Source organism: Suillus fuscotomentosus, assembly GCF_016647785.1.
Source record: "Suillus fuscotomentosus strain FC203 chromosome Unknown F5891scaffold_19, whole genome shotgun sequence".
In the NCBI taxonomy this organism is placed as follows: Eukaryota; Fungi; Basidiomycota; class Agaricomycetes; order Boletales; family Suillaceae; genus Suillus; species Suillus fuscotomentosus.
The window spans coordinates 527533-549959 of NW_024539531.1; the positions used below are offsets into that span (position 1 = coordinate 527533).

General features: G+C 45.7%; 6 protein-coding genes across 6 annotated transcripts; all 6 read left to right on the forward strand.

Moving 5' to 3' along the window:
* Positions 1 to 3965: 3965 nt before the first annotated feature.
* F5891DRAFT_1187037 (uncharacterized protein) lies at positions 3966 to 5702 on the forward strand (the record flags this gene model as incomplete). Its single annotated transcript, XM_041366770.1, has 9 exons — positions 3966 to 4005; positions 4058 to 4187; positions 4228 to 4354; positions 4407 to 4647; positions 4696 to 4805; positions 4855 to 5119; positions 5177 to 5255; positions 5325 to 5493; positions 5553 to 5702. 9 exons carry the CDS (start codon positions 3966 to 3968, stop codon positions 5700 to 5702), a joined length of 1311 nt encoding a protein of 436 aa, XP_041227583.1.
* A 1650-nt stretch (positions 5703 to 7352) lies between these two features.
* F5891DRAFT_949688 (uncharacterized protein) lies at positions 7353 to 7508 on the forward strand (the record flags this gene model as incomplete). Its single annotated transcript, XM_041374897.1, has 1 exon — positions 7353 to 7508. A coding segment is annotated over one exon (156 nt), but the record flags the coding sequence as incomplete, so codon positions are not given.
* A 2950-nt stretch (positions 7509 to 10458) lies between these two features.
* Positions 10459 to 10791, forward strand: F5891DRAFT_1172403 (uncharacterized protein; the record flags this gene model as incomplete). The annotated part of the gene is made up of 2 exons (XM_041365586.1): positions 10459 to 10654; positions 10682 to 10791. 2 exons carry the CDS (start codon positions 10459 to 10461, stop codon positions 10789 to 10791), a joined length of 306 nt encoding a protein of 101 aa, XP_041227585.1.
* A 1729-nt stretch (positions 10792 to 12520) lies between these two features.
* F5891DRAFT_1187038 (uncharacterized protein) lies at positions 12521 to 13714 on the forward strand (the record flags this gene model as incomplete). The annotated part of the gene is made up of 4 exons (XM_041366771.1): positions 12521 to 12901; positions 12954 to 13044; positions 13110 to 13435; positions 13487 to 13714. The coding sequence occupies 4 exons, from the start codon at positions 12521 to 12523 to the stop codon at positions 13712 to 13714; spliced, it is 1026 nt and encodes a 341-aa protein (XP_041227586.1).
* Positions 13715 to 16190: 2476 nt separating this feature from the next.
* On the forward strand, positions 16191 to 17377 carry F5891DRAFT_1187039 (uncharacterized protein; the record flags this gene model as incomplete). The annotated part of the gene is made up of 4 exons (XM_041366772.1): positions 16191 to 16571; positions 16624 to 16714; positions 16777 to 17102; positions 17150 to 17377. 4 exons carry the CDS (start codon positions 16191 to 16193, stop codon positions 17375 to 17377), a joined length of 1026 nt encoding a protein of 341 aa, XP_041227587.1.
* A 2169-nt stretch (positions 17378 to 19546) lies between these two features.
* On the forward strand, positions 19547 to 19813 carry F5891DRAFT_1144124 (uncharacterized protein; the record flags this gene model as incomplete). Its single annotated transcript, XM_041364965.1, has 1 exon — positions 19547 to 19813. A coding segment is annotated over one exon (267 nt), but the record flags the coding sequence as incomplete, so codon positions are not given.
* Positions 19814 to 22427: the final 2614 nt, after the last annotated feature.

A 22427-nucleotide genomic window follows, 5' to 3' on the forward strand; every position in this document is an offset into this window, starting at 1 on the left:
AGTTCTGACCATCCTCCATGCAGGGTCTCACGAATAGCTTTGACTGTTGCTTCAGGCACCAGTTCTCTGTTTTTGCCTTCAAGATAAGGAATTTTCCCACGATGAAGCCCTTGCGCGCTAGCTCGTTCTGCCCAATCCAAGAATGCATCCTGGTTCCAAAATTTGACCTTGGGATGTGTCTCACGAGTGGGCCGTTTGGTGTTACTGGTGCAGGGTGCTGCCAGTGATAGGTGCATGCCTTTGGAGCCGAGAGGATCCACAGCTTCATCAAGGTGCACAGAAGAGGCAAGCTGGTGAAACATTGCCCTATCATTACATTAGAGAATGCACATGAAGTACATACAAATCTTACTGTATAGTATCACGTTCAATGGTGAGTTTGGTGACCTGTGCTTCCAAGATTCCACAACGCTCTCGCAAGGCTTTGTTTTCGTGCATATATGCACCCTAAAACATACAGTAAGTTAATAGAAACAGTAGCAAGTGACTCACCTGCTGAAACAAGCTGAATTGAGGCTGTGGGACTTGTACTGGGGGTGGTGAGAACGAATCTGCCTCAGGTGATGTCTCACTTGCAAAGAAGCACATACCCATCTCCTAAATCAACAGAACCTTTTGGAAGGCCTTTGTGTGAATTGTCGAGCTTGGGCATTATGGAGAGAAGGGTATTGATGCGGCAGCGTCAAACTCCTTCTTGTGAGAGGTTCGCAAAAGGATTCGAGGGCTGACGAATTTCTTGACCCAAATTTCCAATTGTTCGTTCCATAGTCCACTGTGCATAGCATATTGATGGACCTTTCCACACTGTTTCTGAGATGAGGTGGTTGGTTTGATGGACACATGGACGAATGAAGTGGATGCGATCTTCTTGGCGACAATAATACAAGAGTTCAAAATCCTGCTCCCAGCAGCATAAAAGTGCTTGAGCATGGACAAGTTCCTGGGCTGTGATGCGATATTTGCACATCAGCTGGAATCCACGGACAAGTTGACAGTAGTTAGACCAGTATCTCCAGGGTAGAATGTCGTAGAGTAGTGCAGGTGCGAGGCCAAACATGTACAGTTGAAATTCCCATGTTTTATAGCCTGTGTTAAGCTTCTCAGAGATATTACGAGGCTTGCGATCAAATGAAGTGGGAAGGTAGGGTCCGGTGTTCTCAACTGCCGCTCCATGTATAGTCCAGGCACCCTCGTCTCTAAAGACAGCCCAGTCCCAAGTTTCGACATTGTCTGATGGTCCGCAGTCTAAAGTTCCACGCCAGAGACTCAGTAAGAGATCACTAAGATTTGCTTCTAGGTGCATGATGTCCGTCGTCATGCAGAATGGGACTCCAAGACTGCGTGAAGGGCTTAGGCCAAGGATTAGAGGGGGCTTTGTGATACCTGTCTCCGTTTTCCTGAGGTCGAACTGACGTTGGTTTGGAGAAGTAATGAGGTGTTTTAAGTTAGTTTCATAGTCATCAGATCCTCCGAGTGGAATTTTGAACACATCGATATCTGGATGGTTGCTCCCGACAACTGAATGATCAGTTGGCTTCAAGAGTGCTGGGTAGTAATGAGTCCCATGAGTTTTTCTTTGGCCCTGTACTCCACAATAGATCCGACACCCGTTCTTCCCACTGTGCCCCACCATTCCATCCCAATACACAAGTCCAGGCCCATCAGCCGTCGTGAATATGAGGTGAATGTTCGATATAAATGTTGCATCACGGGACGCATCCCACACAGTAAGGCCTTCATTTTGGATGGCTGCAAGGTGGTGCATTCCTACGAAGAGGAAAGAATCAACATTTTTTAACTTGTTCAGTCCAGGTATAAAGCCACCTGGATGGACATGTACTTTGCGGTATCGTTTGTTGGGAGAGAGGTTTAAAACAACCCACATATAAATCCAGCAGTCTGACTCCTTAGACTCGTAGAGTTGCGCACCGTCCAATGAGATCATGAGAGCAATGTCTCCTTCCTTGATATCCCCGTCGATCACTGCAGTAAGATAGTCCCATCCCATCACAATGTCATCGATGACAGGAATAGTACCTGTTGCCCAAAGCTCTGTCAGCACTTCCTGTGTGCGCTTGTGAAGATAACGCATGTCGCGTGCACTGTCTGGATTACGGTAAAGAGCCTGCAACTGGGGCTAATGGTATGGTCAAAAAATTTTGTGCAGCGACCTTTGTTCAGGCCATTACTGGCTGCAAGCTTGGCTTGATCCCATCGAGAAGTACCACATACAGTGCAGTGTTTGAGTGTAGCATAAGGTCCAGTATATGCCATGCACGACTGGGAGCACATATCGTGTATTATAGGTTCGACACCTGTGTGAGCAGCAACGAGCTTTTCAACAGCGTGGAAGCTCAAGATGTCGTCAACACCATTGATGTCAGAAAAGTTCTGCATCAATGACCTGCGAATATGGTTATGCGCATCTTGTGAGGCATGTTCAAGTGCGAGGTATGTTGATATACTGTGTCGGATGGCAGGACTATTGATGTTGATGGGGCCACGAGGTGGATTATGGAGACATTGGAGTGCTTCATCACTCATTTTAGCACTTTGGTCCTCGAAGGATGCTTGCTTGAGGGCAAGGACAAATTCCATTGTCTCCTTAATCTTCGGCAGCACTGCGCTACGTGCAAGGGCCTCCACATCAATGTGTGGCCATTCTCTTCGCTCAAATTCTAACTCATACTGTGGCAGCTGTGCATTCACTTGTGGAGGGTGGTGCTCATGCAAGTCTGGTTCCGGAGGGAGATGATGGAGGATGTCTGGCTCATCCAGCACTGGGGGAGGTCTATGCTCAGGAGCATCTGGTTCTGGAGGGTGGTGCTGGTGCATATCCGGTTCTGGAAGTGTATTCAGTTCATCCGGCACTGGGGGAGGTCTATGCTCAGGTGCATCTGGCTCCGGAGGGTGGTTTTGATCATCATAGTACTATAATATGACTATTGAAAATTTTAGATCATAACAAGGCAAAGAAACATACCAGATTGCCATCCGTCCCAAAATCGTTGTCTGTGTTATTATTTTCGTTAACGTTGGAAGTAGATGGCTCAGAGTTCCGAGCACGTTTGCGACGTCCGACAGCATGATTGTTACTCTCATCAACTCGTGTGCGCTTAGCAAGTTCCCGCAATGCAGCAGCACGACGAGCACTACTGGTAGACAGAACACCAGGAGGATTAGGAACACGGTGTGCTGCGGGCTCGGAGTCTGGTGGAAGATTTTGGTCAGGTAGAAGAAGTGACATGTGTTCTGGTAGCACTCTGCGCAGATGAATACTCTCTCTCTCATCTTCTGGGGCCTCTTGTAGATGTCGGCGCCAAGTTGCTGTTGACACACTATGTGGCCTCCCGAAGTTGTATCTCAAGCACACACAGAGACTGACATTTTCAGCGGACTCGTTTGTAGGCATGTTTTCTATAGATTGAAATATAGCTATGAGTGCAAAGACTCCGATGTAACGAACCTACATAGCTACATGCTTGGCAAAGTGCGACGGAGAAGCAAAGCAAAGCAAAGACTAAGGAAATATACGAAGTTAGCGCTTCACAACACAACATTACAAGCACGATGTATGCAATGATACGGATTATGATAAACAAGCATATATCAACATGTAACTAAAAAGGAAAATCATTTCTAAGCATGTGACGACTCCTCCCATCATAGTCAGTTTTCACTGGGGTTGAACTCCAGAGCAGCTTCCTGGCCAACACTGATCAAGTTACCACTACCAACCAACAACAGAATTAAATCATAACATTGGCAAGAATTGAACAGCAGAGCAACTTCCTAGCCAAAATCCCACACAGTATCACAACAGGGACCAGGTTACCACTACACTATCCAGCTGATAATAAAGAAGGTGGTAACAGGTATATGCTATCCCAAAAGCACCAAAACTCCGAAAATGCCATAATCAAAATTTTCACCACTGCTGCCCACTGCACTTTCCAACCACCACCATGGCCCCACAACCCACAGATCAGACTCATCTGAAGCAATGTAAGTAATATGTTACCACCACTGTCTAGACTGATATATTGGTGGTGCATAGACTTCCAGCATCTTGCTGGAAATTCAACTGTTATGCATGCACTTCAGATAGGAGCAGATATTGAGAAGGATCTTCTTGCTTTTGGAGATAAACCAGGCCTTGCAAATTCTATGAGCATGTCTCTAATGCAGTATCTATGTTAGATCTAACTATTTATGTGTGCAGATCAGCCATCTGAAGTCCCTAACCACCAAGAATGCTGGATTGGTGCCAGGATCTCTCCACCAAGCTTTAGAGGTATATTTCCTCCAGTGCTGCAGGAGGAAGAATGCAGCTTTCTCTGAGAAAAGGATCATTGTGAGTCTTCTTTCTGCTTATTACTGGCTTAGTCTAAAACTGTACTTCATAGGCAAGGGTTCTGGGCCTTCATGCCACCCCACTACCGGCCAAGTCTCTTGCAGACACTGGTACAGTCAGGATGGTCACTCATAACCGTTCTGCTAAAACCAGCTATAAACGGGGTACACTTTTAGTGGACCATGGCAATGAGGATCTGGTTGGTAGTGGGGATACTACCCTTTCTGTTCCTGTGGATGATTCGTGGTATGTGATTGAACCAGATGAAAGCATCATTTTTGTTAATTCCAAGGGTATGAATAGTCTTTCTGTCTCCTGCATGTGGTTAATTGGGTGTATAGGATCTGTTACACTCGCTGTACTCCACAGCAAGTGTGGCCAGTGTCCTGACCTGTTGACTTATGTCAATAGTATCATCAATGAGGCTGTCAATGACCGCAAGGGGGTCAGGGTGAGTTTTTCCTCCTTTCAGTTTGATATATTTCTGATAGGCTGGATAGCCTACCCATGGGGGGGAGCTGGTTCTGTTCGGCTGGAATGCTGGTCCTCATCATGCACATGTCTTCGGTCTGGTGAACAACCTTACCAATAAAAAGAAGCTGTCCATGACTACGAGGCAGCAGAAGGACTCCCATGCTTTAGGAATTCTGGCTTTGAGCTGGAACTTGCTCATAGCTAGTCTCCCTGCTGAGGTCAGTGCATCATGTATCGAGGCAATCGATGAGGCAGGCCTGCCTGCCATGACAGTCAAAGGCAATGATTTAGGTGAGTGTCTTACATATGTATAATCTTCATTACTGGTAACTTACATATAATGCCTAGATTTTGGGTATACCCTAGACTTACCTGGTGGTCCTCTCTGCTTTTCGACAGCTGAACAGGCTCCCTCTGAGGCATATATGTCACAGAATTATGAGTCATAAGTGGATTGCATCTAATTAGTAATGCCACTTTTCGATGTCGCATCTAGCCCCATTCACATAGACCAACTCTATGCCCCTTATGTGATGAACTGGGTTACTCTTCATGCTATCATGGATCCAGAGCAATGTCAGCTTCATGGTGGTCATAGTTCTGGTGGAAATTATGTGGATGTCTCCTTCAAGGTAGTGGTGAAATGTGCCACTGACACAGTCATGGTATTTTTGTCTCTCGTTGCAGCTCCACACTTTAATTTTGCTGACAACTGGTGCCACAGAGTATGCAACCCTGTTTCCAGCATGGCATGACCCTTGCTCGAGATGGTGTCTGCAGACAAGGAACTGCCATCAATTTTTTGAGGCACATCAAGCAAGCCTTTGATGAGGCAATTGCAATTGAAGGTGATGTCAAGGCAATGGTTACCTGACTTGTAGAGGAAGAAGAGTGAAATTATGGATTGTATTCAGGTAGTCATCCAGTAGTATACATACTAGTCTACAATTGTCACTCAAGTTTGCCTTCAATAAAGTACTATTCTGAATTTTTCATACTTTTTTTTTGGCATGAGTCTTTTGTTTTTTGGGCGACATGATATAATTTTTGGGCGACGACACATGTTGCAGTTTTCGGGGCGACACACAATAGTTTTCGGGGCGACACAATTTCCTTTTTCGGGGTGTCACACAAATTCAATTTCAGGGGGGGCACACTTTTTATTTCGGGGGGGCACAATAATATTTGTGCAGATTCAGCAGCATAAAACCGTACAGGACGCTCTGCGGAGATTATTATTTTCCGCGGTGGAACAAGAGAATTACTGTTACTTATGATTATCAAATGCTCCCAGAGGAATAAATCTGGATATCGTTTGAACCCCGAAAGCTGGAGCGTCGTAGTACACGGAACTTGATGTGGGCTACCATCAAGTGGCGCACATGCTAATGTAGTGATGAGTCGACTCAAGTCATGATGCATCAGACTTTTGTGCGTGCAGTAGGGGCGCCGAATTCCATATTCGCGAGGTGAGATGCAACCAATTACACCTGGAAATAATTTTTAGCCGAAACTATAAACGATCAAGTCAATTGGATATACGTGCTCGAGTGCGATGGCAGTTTGTGATGCTTCCCTCACGAATTAGTATTTAAAGGGTGTAACTCCCGATCTCACTTTATAACAACGCATTCTAAACACCACACCTCAGCGAAGAATATCATTAACATGACCGTACTTAACATCAACAAACTCAGTTTCTATGTTATGCTCCTGTCAGTTGCCTTCGCACAGGTCCTAGTGGTCAGTGCTGCAGAGAACAGCCTGGATTCTGACGATGTGGATAGTGTTAGTGAGTGGGTCCCAACGATTATGTGGAGCAGGACTGACAAGTTTCTAGGCCCGCTCCATCCTTTTTGAAACCTGAATACAGCTGGAGGGTTGAAAGTTGATGTAAAGAAAGACAGATCGAGTGTATGAGCACATTAATATTAATATTGTAGGTGGCATTGGGAGTAGAAGATGTGTTCGCGCACACGTGATTGTTTGTTTATACTGAATGCTTCTCGAAGACAACTGTCTTGAAGTTCCTTCTATCGAGATAGCATGGCGAGTACATTTTCTGGCTCGGAGTGCGGAGGTGGTCCAACTATAGGTGTACAGCACTGATTAGACTCCGAGCCGGAGGTGTCTCGGACTATTATGCGCAAATCATACGTGACGTGCTGGTTGAATTATTCAAGAAGACGGAAGAACAATTTTGACTGTGATATCGGGTCCGAACAGTTATGCGATTAGTAAGGGCAAGATCCGGGAGGAGCTTTAGCTTGACCGAGTACCAATAAAGCTATGACAGACGTAAGGGAGACAATTGAGACGTACAAGAAAGAGGGAACGACAGACAGCCCTGGATATAACCGAATGATGGGGGTCTTCTATGAAAAGCAAGTTTGCAAGACCCGCTGACCAAAGGTGATGGAGACGTCCTTTGTGGTCGTGATGCAACATCTCACCGTGTATCATGCGATGTAGATGACGTCTCGAGGTACCTTTCTTATATGTACTGGTCACCGTTACCAGGTTTGGACCATTAGAGTTCGACTTTACGGGCACGCTGAAGTCATGGTCGTATCTGGATCAGATACACATAATTGCAACTCCTCTCACCAACGGTGTCATGGACGAAGCGCAGGACGTCTGCGTCAGTCATTTCTTCCAGAGAATCCTGCATGTGAGGTAAGCGCAGTTATCCCAGCGTCACATGCCATTCCCGGAGGAGGACCAGGCGAGATACTTTCAAGTAATGGCTGACTTTCTTGCGTATTCTTGAATGGTTGATCCTATAAAATATAAAAAGATCGAATACACAGGAATGGAATGACCAGATTACCATAACGATTTCCTCCTTCTACGGTACAACGAAGGATAAGTTCAAGGGATCACCCGCTTCCATGGGCTATGTCAAAATACTGCGCATCCTCGAATGTAGGTTGCCGTGTCTTGGACCAAAGTGTCCCCAGTGCGGGTCCACGTGTAGCAATCATGATGCTGGTAGTATTTGCCGACCAGCCGATAGGACCTAATAAGTTGAGTTGTGACCAATAACTCGATTGCAACGGCCGCGAGCAGTGCCTGCCAATTACATACCTATGGTGGCCCCTTGAGTCTCTTGACCAAAGACGGAAGCAGAGATTGTTTGAACGACTCAAGTCCATTGAGATAATTATGAAAAAGAGCCATGAATATATGAACGACATACCTTGCAGAAATGGTGTGTTTTCCCGCTGATGCAAGTCGATCGCGTCCGCGACAGACATGCTTCCTGAGAATCCCAAACCCTCAAGTCCAACTTAGTCCTCCTTGAGAAATCGCTAATACCGTTCGACACGTAGCGCATTCTTGATTATCAAAGTTGTCCAGGAACCTGCTGATAAGTTTGATTAGCACTGCGGCCAGTAGCCAGGGTTACCTAGCCAAGTTGATCCAAGATCATTCCGAAATCATTTCATTCTGATACATTTTACGAGCACGATCTTAAGGCTCGGAGGAATGATTGTATTGCGCAGGTCCTACGATGGCCGCGTGAGCTAATGCGTCCAGGGCTGCCCATAGCAGCAGAACCATAGATAGCAGAAAGAATTTATGAGCGTCAAACTACCTTTAGGATGCACCATGAGGTCGGTGATCTCCATCATCCTTGACATGAAAGATACAACATTCAAGTGCAATATTGCAGTCTCTGGAAATGTAGAATGTACAGCTGTCGGATGTCGAGTACTAGAACATGAACTCGTGGAATCGATGGTCGTGAATATAGCTTGGGCGCTTGTAAAGAAATTTGAAACACTTATGCCGGACCCCGGTACCCATTCTTTTACCTAAATTGTACAAATTGCGGACTCATTGACAGGCTAATCGGATCAGTTGGTCGCGCCCGCTGCTCTTCAAATTACCATCTTGGTCAATTCAAGTCGAAGCCGTTCTCTCTGTCATGTTCTTTTCCCCAAGCTCCAGGTCGCACCGACCATCGAGTCTGACACCACAAAAAGTCGTTGACCCGACCACAAAGCAAAGCTGAGGCTGCGCAAGACTTCGCAAACTCAGGCTGTGCTCCATTGGCTTCTTGTCGTCATAGTCTTCTGCACGTTCATCACCCTTCGGTATCTTGGAATAAACTTATCACTCGAAAGAATATTCACCTTCTCCGTTGTCCTTCTCAATATATGCGGTTCGACAAGATCGCACAGACATCGCCTCCTAATATTTCGAGAGAGTTCACATATCTGTTAGTTTGGTGAATCATTCTGCGCCAACTTGAAGTCATGTTTCAATGACTGTCTTGCGATGCGCATGACACACACTGGCACGATCTCACCTAATGACCGCAAAGCACACGTCACACAGACGGTCAGTTTATCTTCCTTTTTTTCTGGACTGATGGTAGGAATATTTCAATTCAAAGCGATCGACCGGGGGATGGAAAATTGCAAATTACATGTCGCAATTCCGCTTGTGGACCGACCGACTACACTTGCTTTATACCACCTTAGTGTCACTGTACCAGTTGATATTGTTTCAACGTTATCGTTCAAGGTTCGATCGCCACGGGTCGTGCGCGTGAAACTTGATAGCATAGTGCTAAGGACAAGACAGCTTTGACTGACACAGAAAACTTTCTTGTGCGATGGACGACGCCCTTGTTTTCGAGTTGGGTATGATGTTCATTGTTCAGAGGACGAACCGAGTGGTAGCTGCGATATAGAATGGTGACAGGCTCAACGAAACTGCACCGGGTCAGTGATTTACCACTCTGTATGAAATTCGCTGATAGCATGATTGAACCTCTAGTTGTGTACATGATCCAGTGCTCCACTGTGTAACTTAAACTTTCCTCACATTTCGGCCATCGAGACGAAACATTTGGGTTATTGAACAGGTTTAGGCATCTAGTTTGCAATTCAATTTTCCATTAGCCATTTTTCCATGTCAGCAGCTGATTTTTCTCCGGCTTCGTGCACATAAATAAATAATCCACCAGCGATCATCGATCAGGTGCGAATGAATTTGAAGATCTAAATGATTCTATGTGAGCATCAAATGGTGAGGCCATTTTCCAAACTACTGCACATGGACGCTATGCCCTCAAGCTATTCACACCGCCCTCTTGAGTGGCGAGCATCATTACATCAAAACTCCTGATACCCGAGCAACACATTGCAGAATGCTTCGCGGAGATTATTACTTTCCGCAGTGAAAGCAGAGATAAATGCTGTTGCTTATGCCGAATGAGTCATCAGCAAAACTCTATAGGTCCCCGGAGATTTTAAGCTCAAAAGCTGGAGCACCATATGATAATTACACGCAACTTGCTGTTGGCTACCATCAGTAATAGCACCACTGCATATGTCGATGTACTGGTCTAGTCGTAGTAAGTCGACTCCACTCATCTGCTGTGCATGCAGTCGCCATGGCCCATCAGCGCATTCACGAGATGAAATATAACCAATTAAAACACATCCAAGAATGATTTTGACCAAGTCAAGTGGATAATGCTCGAGTGCGCAGATGGCTGTTTGTTACGCTTATATGCACCCATGAACTGGTATTTAAACGGTGTAACTCTCAATCTTTCTTTCAACACAACGCATCCTAAACACTATACCTTAGCAAAGAACATAATTGACATGATCATGCTTAATATCAGCAAACTCGGTTTCTATCTTCTACTCCTGTCAGTTGCCTTCGCACAGATCCTAGTGGTCAGTGCTGCAGAGGACAACTACCTGGCTTCTGATGATGTGGATGAATTATGTGGGTGGGTCCCGGCGATTATGTGGAGCACGACTGACGGGCTTCTAGCGGACGGGCTTCGAGAGAGAATGATCGGTATGCCTTATTAAAACCTAAATACAGCTGGAGGGTTAGAAGTTGGCGCAAAGAAGGACAAATCGGTACATGGGCACATTGCAGTAGCAGAAGACAGCTTCGAAAGACAGCTAGAAAATGTACACCGCCCGAGATAAAAATTAAATGAGCTCCCATAGGATTTCCATTACAGACTAGACTTCGAATTTCGCGAGCCACCGTAGAGATTTGGGGACAAACCAGGGCAACAATACTTGTATCATAGATAAAATCTTTAAGTGCAGAAGGGATTCTCCGGTCGGTATAGTGAAGGTGCCATAAGTCTGCAAGGATGATCACCACAGTGTTTTCTTGTTTCAAAGTTCAACAACTCACGCTCTATGCCACGCTACGTGGGGCAATTGGTGAGTTGGAATGAATTGGTGTATGTTCAATATCAGGTAATGTGCAAACTACGTTTTAGGTAGGATGCGTTGTGTACGAAAGAGTCATAGACATGGGCGACCTCAGCGTCCCCAACTTTGAATGTCCCTATTTCAAGGGTTAAACGTTAAACACAACCACTTGAAAGTATCTCGTCTGGTCCTCCAAGAATGGCGTATAGCGCTGGAAGAAATGCGCCCACTTGACATGCTGGATTCTGTGGAAGAAATGATTGACGTGGATGTTACGCCCTTCATCGTGACGGAGTTGGTGAGAAGATTAGGAGTTGTAATTGCCTGGATCTGATCCAGAGTCTAGACACGGCCGTAACTTCAGCGTTCCTGTAACGGTGAACTCTAACGGTCCAATCCTGGTAACCATGATTAGTACATATCAAAAAGGTACGTCGAGGCATCACCTACATCATATGAAACACAGCTGCAAAAGACGTCTCCATCACCTTTGGCCAGGGGTCGTGCAAACGTCCTTTTCATAGAAGATCCCCATCATTCAGGGCTATCTGTTGCTCCCTCTTTCTCGTGCTCCTCGATTGTCTCCCTCATATCCGCCGGCAGCGCCTTCAGCAGCTGACCGGTACTTTTTTCCCGCAGTGTCATGGACACCGGCAAGGACAAGGTGTGTTTGAGACTCACAGGATGTTTGTGGCTTGCATAGTGCGCCCTAAGATCGCCCCCCAGGAGTGACGCAGAAGAGTTCATTCCGCACGCCAAGGCATGGTTGTCCAGCTCATGCACCCGAAGCGAGATCCTCGACAGTGTTATACCAATTCTGGTATGTGTCGTCTCTACTTTCCTTGTAACTTCAGCCGTACTGTGACATATGGGGCGCGTCGGGAGAGCGAAGTGACAACCGACTGATGTATTTGGAAATAACAATCTTAGGACCCTTAAAGTTGGAATGTTCCGAACACTTCGCAGCTGTGTCATAGCGGCTAAGATGATGAAATGGCGGTGTTTCGATGGTTGCAAACTTGTATTTCCCACCTTAAGCTTGTCACTGGAGCCGGTTCTACTTCGGATCCAGGGCACTAATCGTTCTCTTGCAATTGAGCATCGATCCTGTGTTATGAGGTAAGTTCCTCGCGAAATTTCAATGACGAGGCCTGATTTCCAAATTTTAGTCTATTATTGTATCCATCCAGATGCGAGTCCAGCTGAACTCCAGGAGGAACAGTCTGTCATATCTGTGTTCGAAAAAAGACGACAGTTCTATAATTGGTTCAATTACATAATTGCGATTTTGCAATTGGCATCTGTCTGATCTCGTCCACATGGTATCAAGTTCACCGCATGCACCTAAGCAGCCCAGCGACGATACCTTTTGGTATTATTTAACAAGGTGCTAACGTCATGATGGTGACTCGCCTTAACCCACCCCAAGCCATTGCTTCTCCAGAAGAATCCATCAAGTTATTCTGTTCATCTGTTCATCATCTGATCTATCATGTCACTTAACTCTAGTTGGACACCAGACGAATCGTCTGAAACGCTTCTCGCAGAGAAAGGCTGGTTGCAGGGCACAGTGGTCAGCGCCGTTGCATATGGCATTGTCGTCGCACTGTTCTTCATGTGCTTCCATCTCCTTTTCCGGCAGATGAACCGCACGAACTACAAGAAACTCCTGCCTTTCCTCATATACATCACCACAACTTTTATCCTCAGCACCCTATTTATGGCAGCGCTGGCCGACTTCACGCAACTCGCATTCATTCAATATCGTAATTATCCAGGTGGTCCGAGCGCATTCGAGAATCTCAGCATTCCTATGGACAATATTACGGACGTCTGTGGTGTTCTGACGATGATTCTTTCAGATGCATTGGTCGTGAGTGGAGGTATTCGTTGTTGAAAATGTTATCGCTGATATATCTGTTCAGGTTTGGCGCTGCATGGTAATTTACAGAGGGTGTATGGTGCCAATGTGGATCATCATGTTGTTCCCTTGTCTGATGTATGCTGCATCCATCGGTCAGTTGCTTCTTTTCAATATCTATTTGATTGTATCGGACGCCGCTCACTATTGCATCTGTTAGCTATGGCTATAATGTGGCTGCTTCAAGTAACCACCAGTGCCTCATATTTCTCCTCGACTGACATCGACTACACCATTCCATATCTCACCCTCTCACTCGCACTGAACATCATCATCACGATCGTTATCGTACTTCGTCTACTCACATATCGCCGTCGCATTTCCAAAGTTCTTGGCTCTAGCTACGGCACTCAATACACGTCGATTGCTGCGATGATAGTTGAATCCGCCGCTCTTTACTCCACGTTTTCGGTGGCATTTCTGACGCTCTTTGGTCTAAACAATGCCATCTCGGAGACCTTTTTGGTGTCGTTGACTCAGGTTCAGGTTAGCACTGTTACACAGAGAGGCATTCACGATGCTTATGACATGCCACAGATAATTGCAATGTTGCTCATAGTTTTCCGGGTCGCGCAAGGAAAGGGTTGGTCCGAGGATACCATGTCCAGGGTCATGACCTCGAGGCCCTCGGCGCAAACAACCCGTATGGGTGATTTCGGGTACCATTTGCAGGACGGCTCCAAAACGTTCACCGGTTCCACTGGCACGGGGGCACATGCGACCTACAAGAGTAAGGAACGCGATTCAGCGGAATTGTCTGTGTGAGCAAAGGTCGCTTAGTAGATACCTCCTGAGATATTAGTTGTGTCCCGGGTCGAAGTAAATACATCTTGACACAAAATTAGTATTTAGTATACTTGACGGTAGTATGGACCTTAGGCAGGATTTGATTCGATTGTTTGTACTCTACGCCGATTACTTCGAAAATAACACATTCAGCCAAACCCTTGCACTGGTAGTCGTTCGAACGTTCAACAGTGAAATAGATCAATATTGATCGCATACTATAGAACATGGCGTATCAGTGTCTGACTAACACTGGTAAGGGTAAGGGCCGGCTTCATTATGGAGCTGATGCGCTCAAACTCATCATTCCGCAGATACGTAATTGGCAATTGATGGACTGCCTTTCAGCCTCGCCACCAGCTGCTAACCTTTGCCTCCTGCATAACGAAGTTAACTTTATGACAGCTATATCATCTCCGAGCCATGCAGTGAGTATCTCGTCATGGCATCGATTATATAGTACGGTGATTTTGATTGATTGGTCCGGGAATCAGTATCAACCTACTAGTAAGTAGGAAGTTCATCAGAACACCTCATGGCGCATCCTAAAAGCAGCTTATAGCTTTTCCTGTTATGTACGGCTCTACTGTTATGGCCCGCTGGGAAAACCCTGGGCGCATCAGCTCACGCGGCCACCATGAGTCCTGAATCACGGCAGCGCGACGAAGAATTCAAGAGGATCGCGACGGATCATGATATCATTCCGCAGTTGAAAGATATGGCTTTTATTAGTTATACATATGTTGGACATTAGCGTGCTATTACAGACATCAAGGAAGCGTGAAAAGCAGTGACGAAAGTCGGTCCTTGGCACTGTTGCAGACAGTGAGCGCTTGAGCAAGTGAGTGACGGATACAAAAACATTCGTACTCCACTTGGAGGTGCCTATCCCAGACCGGCCATTTCCGAGTCAGAGACGCCCTCGCTTGAACTCTTGATTTACATTAAAACTTGTGATAGTCCTAAGCAAAACAGTACAGAACGCTTTGCGGAGGTTATTATTTTCCGCAGTGTCCGAAAGCAAAGGAATATATCCGCATAGACCGAACCCCAAAAGCTGGATCTACGGAGGTCTGTAATTAGATCAACGAGTATATGTAACTTGATGTGGGGTAGTACCATCAGGTACATGTGCCCATGCACGCACTAGTACAGTCATGGTAAGTCGACTCCAGTAATCAGGCTTCTGTGCGTACAGTAAGGATTCCGAATTCCATCAGAATATTTACGAGGTGATATGCAACTAATCACATCTAGAAATAAGATTTAGCTCAGACACCCTCGAGCTGATTTGACGCTCAAGTCAAATTTATTGAACAATGCTCGAGCGCGATGGCTGTGTGTTATACTGGTATATAAACGGTGCAACGTGCAACTACCAATCAATACACCTTAAGCATCATACCTCGGTGAAGATTATCATCAACATGACCGTGCTTAACATCAGTAAACTCGGTTTCTATGTTCTACTCTTGTCAGTTGCCTTCGCACAGATCCTAGTGGTCGATGCTGCAGAGAACACTGATGATGTGAATGGTGTTACTTGTAAGTGGATCCCGGCGATGATGTCGAGCAGGACTGATGAGCTTCTAGCGGTGAATCATTTTTGAAACCTAAATACAGCTGGAGGGTTGAAAGTTAACGCAAAGAAGGATGTATTAGTACATGAGCACATTGCGGGTGATATTAGGGGTAGAAGATGTGTTCCCACGTACGGGATCGTTTGTTTATTGTTTGTTTATACAGAATGCATCCCGTTACACCCATGCAGTGATTCTGATTAGTCCACTCGGCGGTACTATTTTGATGTTTCCATGATCTTGCAGGGCTAAATCTCTTCAGACTCCAACTTCGGAGCGAGGCCTGCATGTGCGGCAGCATCATGACTGTGGGCCGTCGAAAATGCTGAGCAAGAATTTGTGAGGATTAAATCTCGTAGTGGTTGTCATTGTTGTCACTGTGACATACGCAGTTGCTTCGAGAGTATGCTGACGAGAATTTTGTGAACAGAGGATATCAATCAGGTACGAGCAGCAAAATGTGACACGTACGTTTCTCGTCTCAAAGATGCTCATCTCAGCGGAAGTTAATAGACCAACGCTGAGGCCTGAGGCCTGAGGTGCGAAAAAGGTGCGAAGCAAGTACATATAGATCTATAGAAGATCTGTGGCTGAGCGCTGGGTGGCGAAGGTGCTATATATACAGTACATAGTAAGTGAGAAGGATAACATCTCAGGTTGGCTATGCTGACCGCACTAGCTCAAACTTTCCTCTGAAATGTAGAATTCTATCATTGCCATTGATCCCGTCCATAGTTCTTGAAAACATTAACTCGCGATTCAGCGCTCAGCGCTGCAGCGCCCGCACTCAAGGAGCCTTCCAACAGCTGTGCAAAGGATACGGTTTCGTATTACTATTTAACGAGGTGCTAACATCATGATTCATCTGATCTATCATGTCATCTAGTTGGACACCAGACGAATCATCTGAAACGCTTCTTGCAGAGAAAGGTTGGTTGCAGGGTACAGTGGTCGGTGCCGTTGCATATGGCATTGAAGTCGCACTGTACTTTATGTGCTTCCACCTCCTTTTCCAGCAGATGAACCGCAGCAACTACAAAAAGCACCTGCCTCCACTCATATACATCATCACAACTTTTATCCTCAGCACCTTATTTATGGTATCACTAGCCGATTTCACACAACTCGCATTCATTCAATATCGCGATTTTCCAGGTGGTCCGAACGCATTTGAGAATATCATGTTCCGCCTTCCCGTGGACAGTCTTGGAAATGTCAGTGGTTTTCTAATGATAATTCTTTCTGATGGATTGGTCGTGAGTAAAGGTATTCGATGTTGAGAATGTTAACGCTAATATATCTGTTCAGATGTGGCGCTGCATGGTATTTTCCAAAGGGTGTATGGTGCCAATGTGGATCATCATGTTTTTCCCTTGTCTGCTGTACGTCGCATCCACCGGTAAGTTGATTCCTTCGAATGTCTGTTTGATTGTATTGGACACTCACTACTACATCGGTTAGCTATAGGTCTAATGTGGCTGCTTCAAGTAACCACCAATTCCCCGTATCTTTCCTCGACTAGTATCAACTACACCGTTCCATTTCTGAGCTTCTCACTCGCACTGAACATCATCATCACGATCATTATCGTACTCCGTCTACTCACATATCGTCGTCGTATTTCCAAAGTTTTTGGCTCTAGCTATGGTACTCGATACATGTCGATTGCCGCGATGATGATCGAATCGGCCGCTCTTTATTCCACATTTTCGGTGGCATTTCTGACACTCTTCCTGCTAAACAATCCCATCTCGGCGACATTTATTGGGGCACTCACTCAGGTTCAGGTTAGCATTGGTGAATGAACATTCGCGCTGCTCATGACATGCCACAGATAATTTCAATGTTGCTCATAATTTTCCGAGCTACGCAAGGAAAGGGTTGGTCTCAGGATATCATGTCCAGGGTCATGACCTCGAGGCCACCAGTGCAAGTAATCCGCATGGATGATTTCAAGCACACTTTGCGGGATGGCTCCAAAACTTTCTCCGGTTCCACTGGTATTGGGGCGCATGCGACCTACAAGAGTAATGACCCCAATTCAGCAGAAGCGGCTGTGTGATCAAGGTCGCTTAGATACCTACTGAGATGATAGTTGTCGAATGTCCCGGGTCGCAGTAAATACATCTTGACACAAATTTAGTATTTAGTATACTTGACAGTGGTATGGATCTTAGCAGGATTCGATTCAATTGTTTGTACTCTACGCCGATTACTTTGAAAATAATACATTCAGCGAAACCTTGCATTGACCGCCTTGGTCACCGTACCGTGTAGGTGAAAATACATCAATATTGATCGCATAGAAGATGGAGTATCAGTGTTCGACTAACAGGTAAGGGCCGGCTTCCTCAAGGAGCTGATGCGCTCAAACTATTCATGTCCGCAGATAAGTAGTAATTGGCGATGGATGGACCCTCACCATCAGTTGCTAACCTTTGCCTCCTATGACAAAGTTAACTTTATATCATCCCAGAGCCACACAGTCAGTATCTCTGGCTAAAGCAGCCCTGGTTGATGGGTCCCCGTACCTTGTATTGAATTATACAGGTGACTGCTATCATAGCCGCATTCCACATTATACGACAACTCTGATTGATTGCTCTGGGAATCACGTAGTATCATTATGTCCCCATACCACTAAGTAGTGAGTTCATCAGAAGTCCTCGTGGTGCATCCTAAAAGCAGCTGTTAACTTTGTTTGTTATCTCGGCTCCACTGCCACGACCCGTCGGGCAAGCCCTGGGCGCATCAGCTCACGCGGCCACCATGAGACCTGCGGCGATACAATCATTCCTCCGAGCCCTGCCTAGGCACTCCAAGTGTGCTACATTGATGTGAGACCTCCGAGTCCTTGCATTGCACAAGTCAAAGACATGACTTTCGTTGGTTAGTACCTGCAGAAATACTGTAGGTCCGTGTCATCTCCGTTGCGCGTTTCATCTTCTGCACGAAATGAGCTAGTTTATTCAAATTCTTACTTGCGAGCATTGTGTTTGATGGTTCGACTTGGACAGCCTTTTGGTGTATTTTTGCCATCGCGGCAGCGCGACGAAAAATTCAAGAGGATCGCATCGGATTATGATATCATCCAAGTTGCGCAGTTCAAAGATATGGCTCTTATCAGCCACACATCAGGACACTAGATATACTGTAGTTGTATGAGCTATTTTCGTCGCTAAAATTGTTCACGAAAAAGACTCACCCTGGAAATTCGAGAGACACACTATCTGGTTGGAGAGATAGAGATATATCGCGAAGCCATGATTTGTAAAATGCTACCACATACTCTGACGGTGCATTCAAGTTACACGAAAGACACAACGCCAATGACGTTATTTAATATATGAGCATAGCCCAGAGGCAGATCAGGAATAACTACCACTGCTCACCATCACTCTTTCACCAGGCCAGGGTCAGCCCATACTACTCGAGTCTCGGCCCGCAAGCAAGGGAGCTTTGTGTTGAAAGTGTGACACAAATTTACAGGTACGCCTGTAATGACACAACATTCAAGTTCAAAATTGTAGTCTCTTCAAATGTAGAATGTGCAGCTGTCCGATGCTGTCGTATTAGAACATAAACTCATGGCCAAAATTGATGGTCGTGGCGCAAATATGTACCAATTCGTACGTACGTAAGTGCCGCTCAGGCTAATCGGTTCTCTTCCTCATGCTCCAGGCCGTACAGACCACCGAATCAGACACCATAGGGAATCATTGACTCTGAAACTGATCATGACGACGACCACAAAGCAAAGACCTTCGCGGACTGTGCTCCATTGGCCTCTTGTCATCGTGATCTTCTGCACGCTCATCAACTTGTCGCTAGTCTTTCTCTAAGGCTCTTTAGGATCCTCAGACAAACTATCACTCGAAAGAATATCTACCTTCTCCGTCGTCCTTCCTAATACATGCGGTTCGACGAGATCGCACGGACGTCATTCGCCTCCTACTAGTATTCCGAGAGAGTTCACAAGTTTCCCCATGTCTATCAGCTTGGTGGATCGTTCTGCGCCAAGTCATGTTCTCAATGACTATCTTGCCATGCGTGCTGGCACAATCTCACCTGATGATTGCAAAGTCCATGTTACGCAAACTGTCGGTTTGTTTTCCTTTTCTGTATTCTTTAGACTGATGGAATAAAAAGTTTCAATTCAGGGTGATTGACCTGGGGCATGTAAAATTGCGAATTGCACCTCGCCATTCTGCCTGTGGACCGACTCGCTACACTTGCTTTAAACCGCCTTAATGCCAGTGTACCAGTTGACATTTCAACCATATCGTTTAACGTTCGACCTCCACGGATCGTAAGACTTGATAACATAGTGCTATGGCAAGACAGCTTGAACTTGCACAGAAAACTTTCTTGTGCGATTGACGACATTCTTGTTTTCGAGTTAGGATGCTCGGAGGACGAACCAAGCGGCGGCTGTGATATAGAATGGTGGCAGGCTCACAAGGAGATTGAACCAGGTCAGTGCTTTACCGCTCTATGAAATCCGCTGACAGCATAATCGAAACTCTAGCTGTTTATATGATCCAGCGTTCCACTGTGTAACTTTACTTTCCTCGGATTCGGGTCATCGAGACGAAGCATTTGGTTTATTTAACAGGTTAAGGCATCTAGTTACAATTTTACGCAATCCTACTTGCCATCAACCATCTTACTCGTGTACTTGCGAATGTGGACCAATCCCATGAGTCAGACCACTTCCAGAGTGAGTCTGTACAGTATTGAAACTTCTTCACGGCAGCTGAAAATTTTGCTTGACTTCGGCACTTTCAGTTTCAACTACATATTTCATTCAATTCTGCTTCATGCTTCATGCATCGTGGTCGTTCAACGTTCAACCTCGGAATGAGCATGAGAGATAAAATTGTATTCAAACATTGTGTCCGAGTACGAATTTTGTGAAAGTGCCAACTACCATGGAGTGCTGATTGCACAGGAAGGATTCCATGTCAACAGCTGATTTGCCTGTGGCGTAGCGCACATAGTAAACGTGTCATCTGCCAACGATCAGGTACGAACAGACTTGAAGATCTCAATGATTCGATGTGAACATCAAATGGTGAGGCTATTTTCCAAACTACTCACATGAGAGCTATGCACCCAAGCTACTTCGCATCGCCTTCTTGATTGGCGAGCATCATTACATCAAAAATCCTGATGCGCAAGCAAAACAGTGCAGAATGCTTGATGGAGATCAATATTCTTCGCAGTGGAAACAGAGAGAGATGCTGTTGCTTATGGCGATCAAATGTCATATCCGCCGCATACTTTGAACCTTGAGTCAAAAGCTGGAGTACCGTAAGTATGTAACTGGACCTTTACATGGAACTTGCTGTGGGCTACCATCAGGTAGTGCACATTGCATATGCTAATGTACTGGTCTAGTCGTAGTAAGTCGACTCCAGTCATCTGCTGTGCATGCACTGGCAGTCGCCATCAGAGCATAGTACAAGTGTCAATTAAAATACATCTAGAAATGATTTTTGACTAAATTAGTTAGGCGATGCTCAAGCGCTCAGCGCTCAAGCTTCAAGGGCGATGGCTGTTTGCTACGATTCATTATATGCAGGTCATGAACTAGTATTTAGAGGGCGTAACTTCTAATCTTACTTTAAAACAACGCATCCTAAACACCATACCTCAGCGAAGAATATTATTAACATGACCGTACTTAACATCAACAAACTCAGTTTCTATGTTCTATTCCTGTCAGTTTCCTTCGCACAGATACTAGTGGTCAGTGCTGCACCGCTGGAAGCTTCTGATGATGCGACGTACCTTTGGTGGGTGGGGTCCCGGCGATTATGTGGAGCAGGACTGACGAGTTTCTAGGGTCGGACCATCCTTATTGAAACCTAAATACAGCTGGAGGGTTGAAAGTTGACACAAAGAAGGACTGATCGTTACATGGACACGTTGCGGATGACATTGGGGGTAGAAGATGTGTTTGCACTGTAACGGGGCGTGCCGGTGGGACGTTCCAGTGGACTCGATCAGGCAGGAGAAGTAGCAGGGTGCTGGAGTTAGGAGCGGGTAGAGTAGCAGAGTGCTGGAGTTAGGAGCGGGTAGAGTAGCAGAGTGCTGGAGTTAGCAGAGTGCAGCAGGGCGAGAGGTGGCAGAGGCCCGGCGGTGTCCGGGGTCACGGTAGTAGTCATTCGGCTTAGCGCATGTAGCAGACACCATCATCTCCTCCACGCAGACACGACAGCGGGGTTTTCCCTCCTTCTCTCGACTGCAGTGCTGGCCGATCCAGCACATAATTTTTTGACCAAACCCTAGTTAGTATGGTAATAGTAATACTCAAGTTGCGATGGCTGTTTGTTATGCTTCCTCATGAACTGGTACTAAACTAGAGGTGTAACTCCCGATCTCACTGTAAAACCACACACCCTGAACACCACACCTCAGCGAAGAATACCATTAACATGACCGTGCTCGACATCAACAAACTCAGTTTCTATGTTCTGCTCCTGTCAGTTGCCTTCGCACGGGTCTTAGTGGTCAGTGCATCAGTAAACCGGTGAGTTCTTGCTGGGGATATGCTGATTATGGTGCTTTTACATGGTCATATATTGCTTTATATCACTTTATATTACAATGTGACGAAAACCTTTCCTATATATTACGATATATTACGATATATGATGATATCTTCTTCTCACAGGTTCTCTGATGCGTGGTGCAGAGAACGTGGATAGTGTGTGTGAGTGGGTCCCGGCAATTACTATGTGGAGCAGGATTGACGAGTTTTGTGACTACAGGCTAGCTCTGCCGATGCCCATTGAGAATCATCAAGACCAAAAGCTGTTCTAAATGGTTGCATCACACCTAAGCCGCCATTTAAATTTGTTAAACCGTATTGGGTTTTGTTGGTTTTGACATCTGAATAACTCTGAATAAGCGGCACGTTGGCAGCTGTACTAATCTGAAAAACACCGCTTATGTCGCTGCACGTGTGCACCCTGAAAGACCCTGAAGCATCCGATTGGTTGCAGATGCTGCAGAGCAACTGCAGAGATCTACAAAGTTGTCTTTGCGTATCTTATCTGATCTTTGCTTAGACAGTAGATTGACAACATCGCATTGATTGATATACT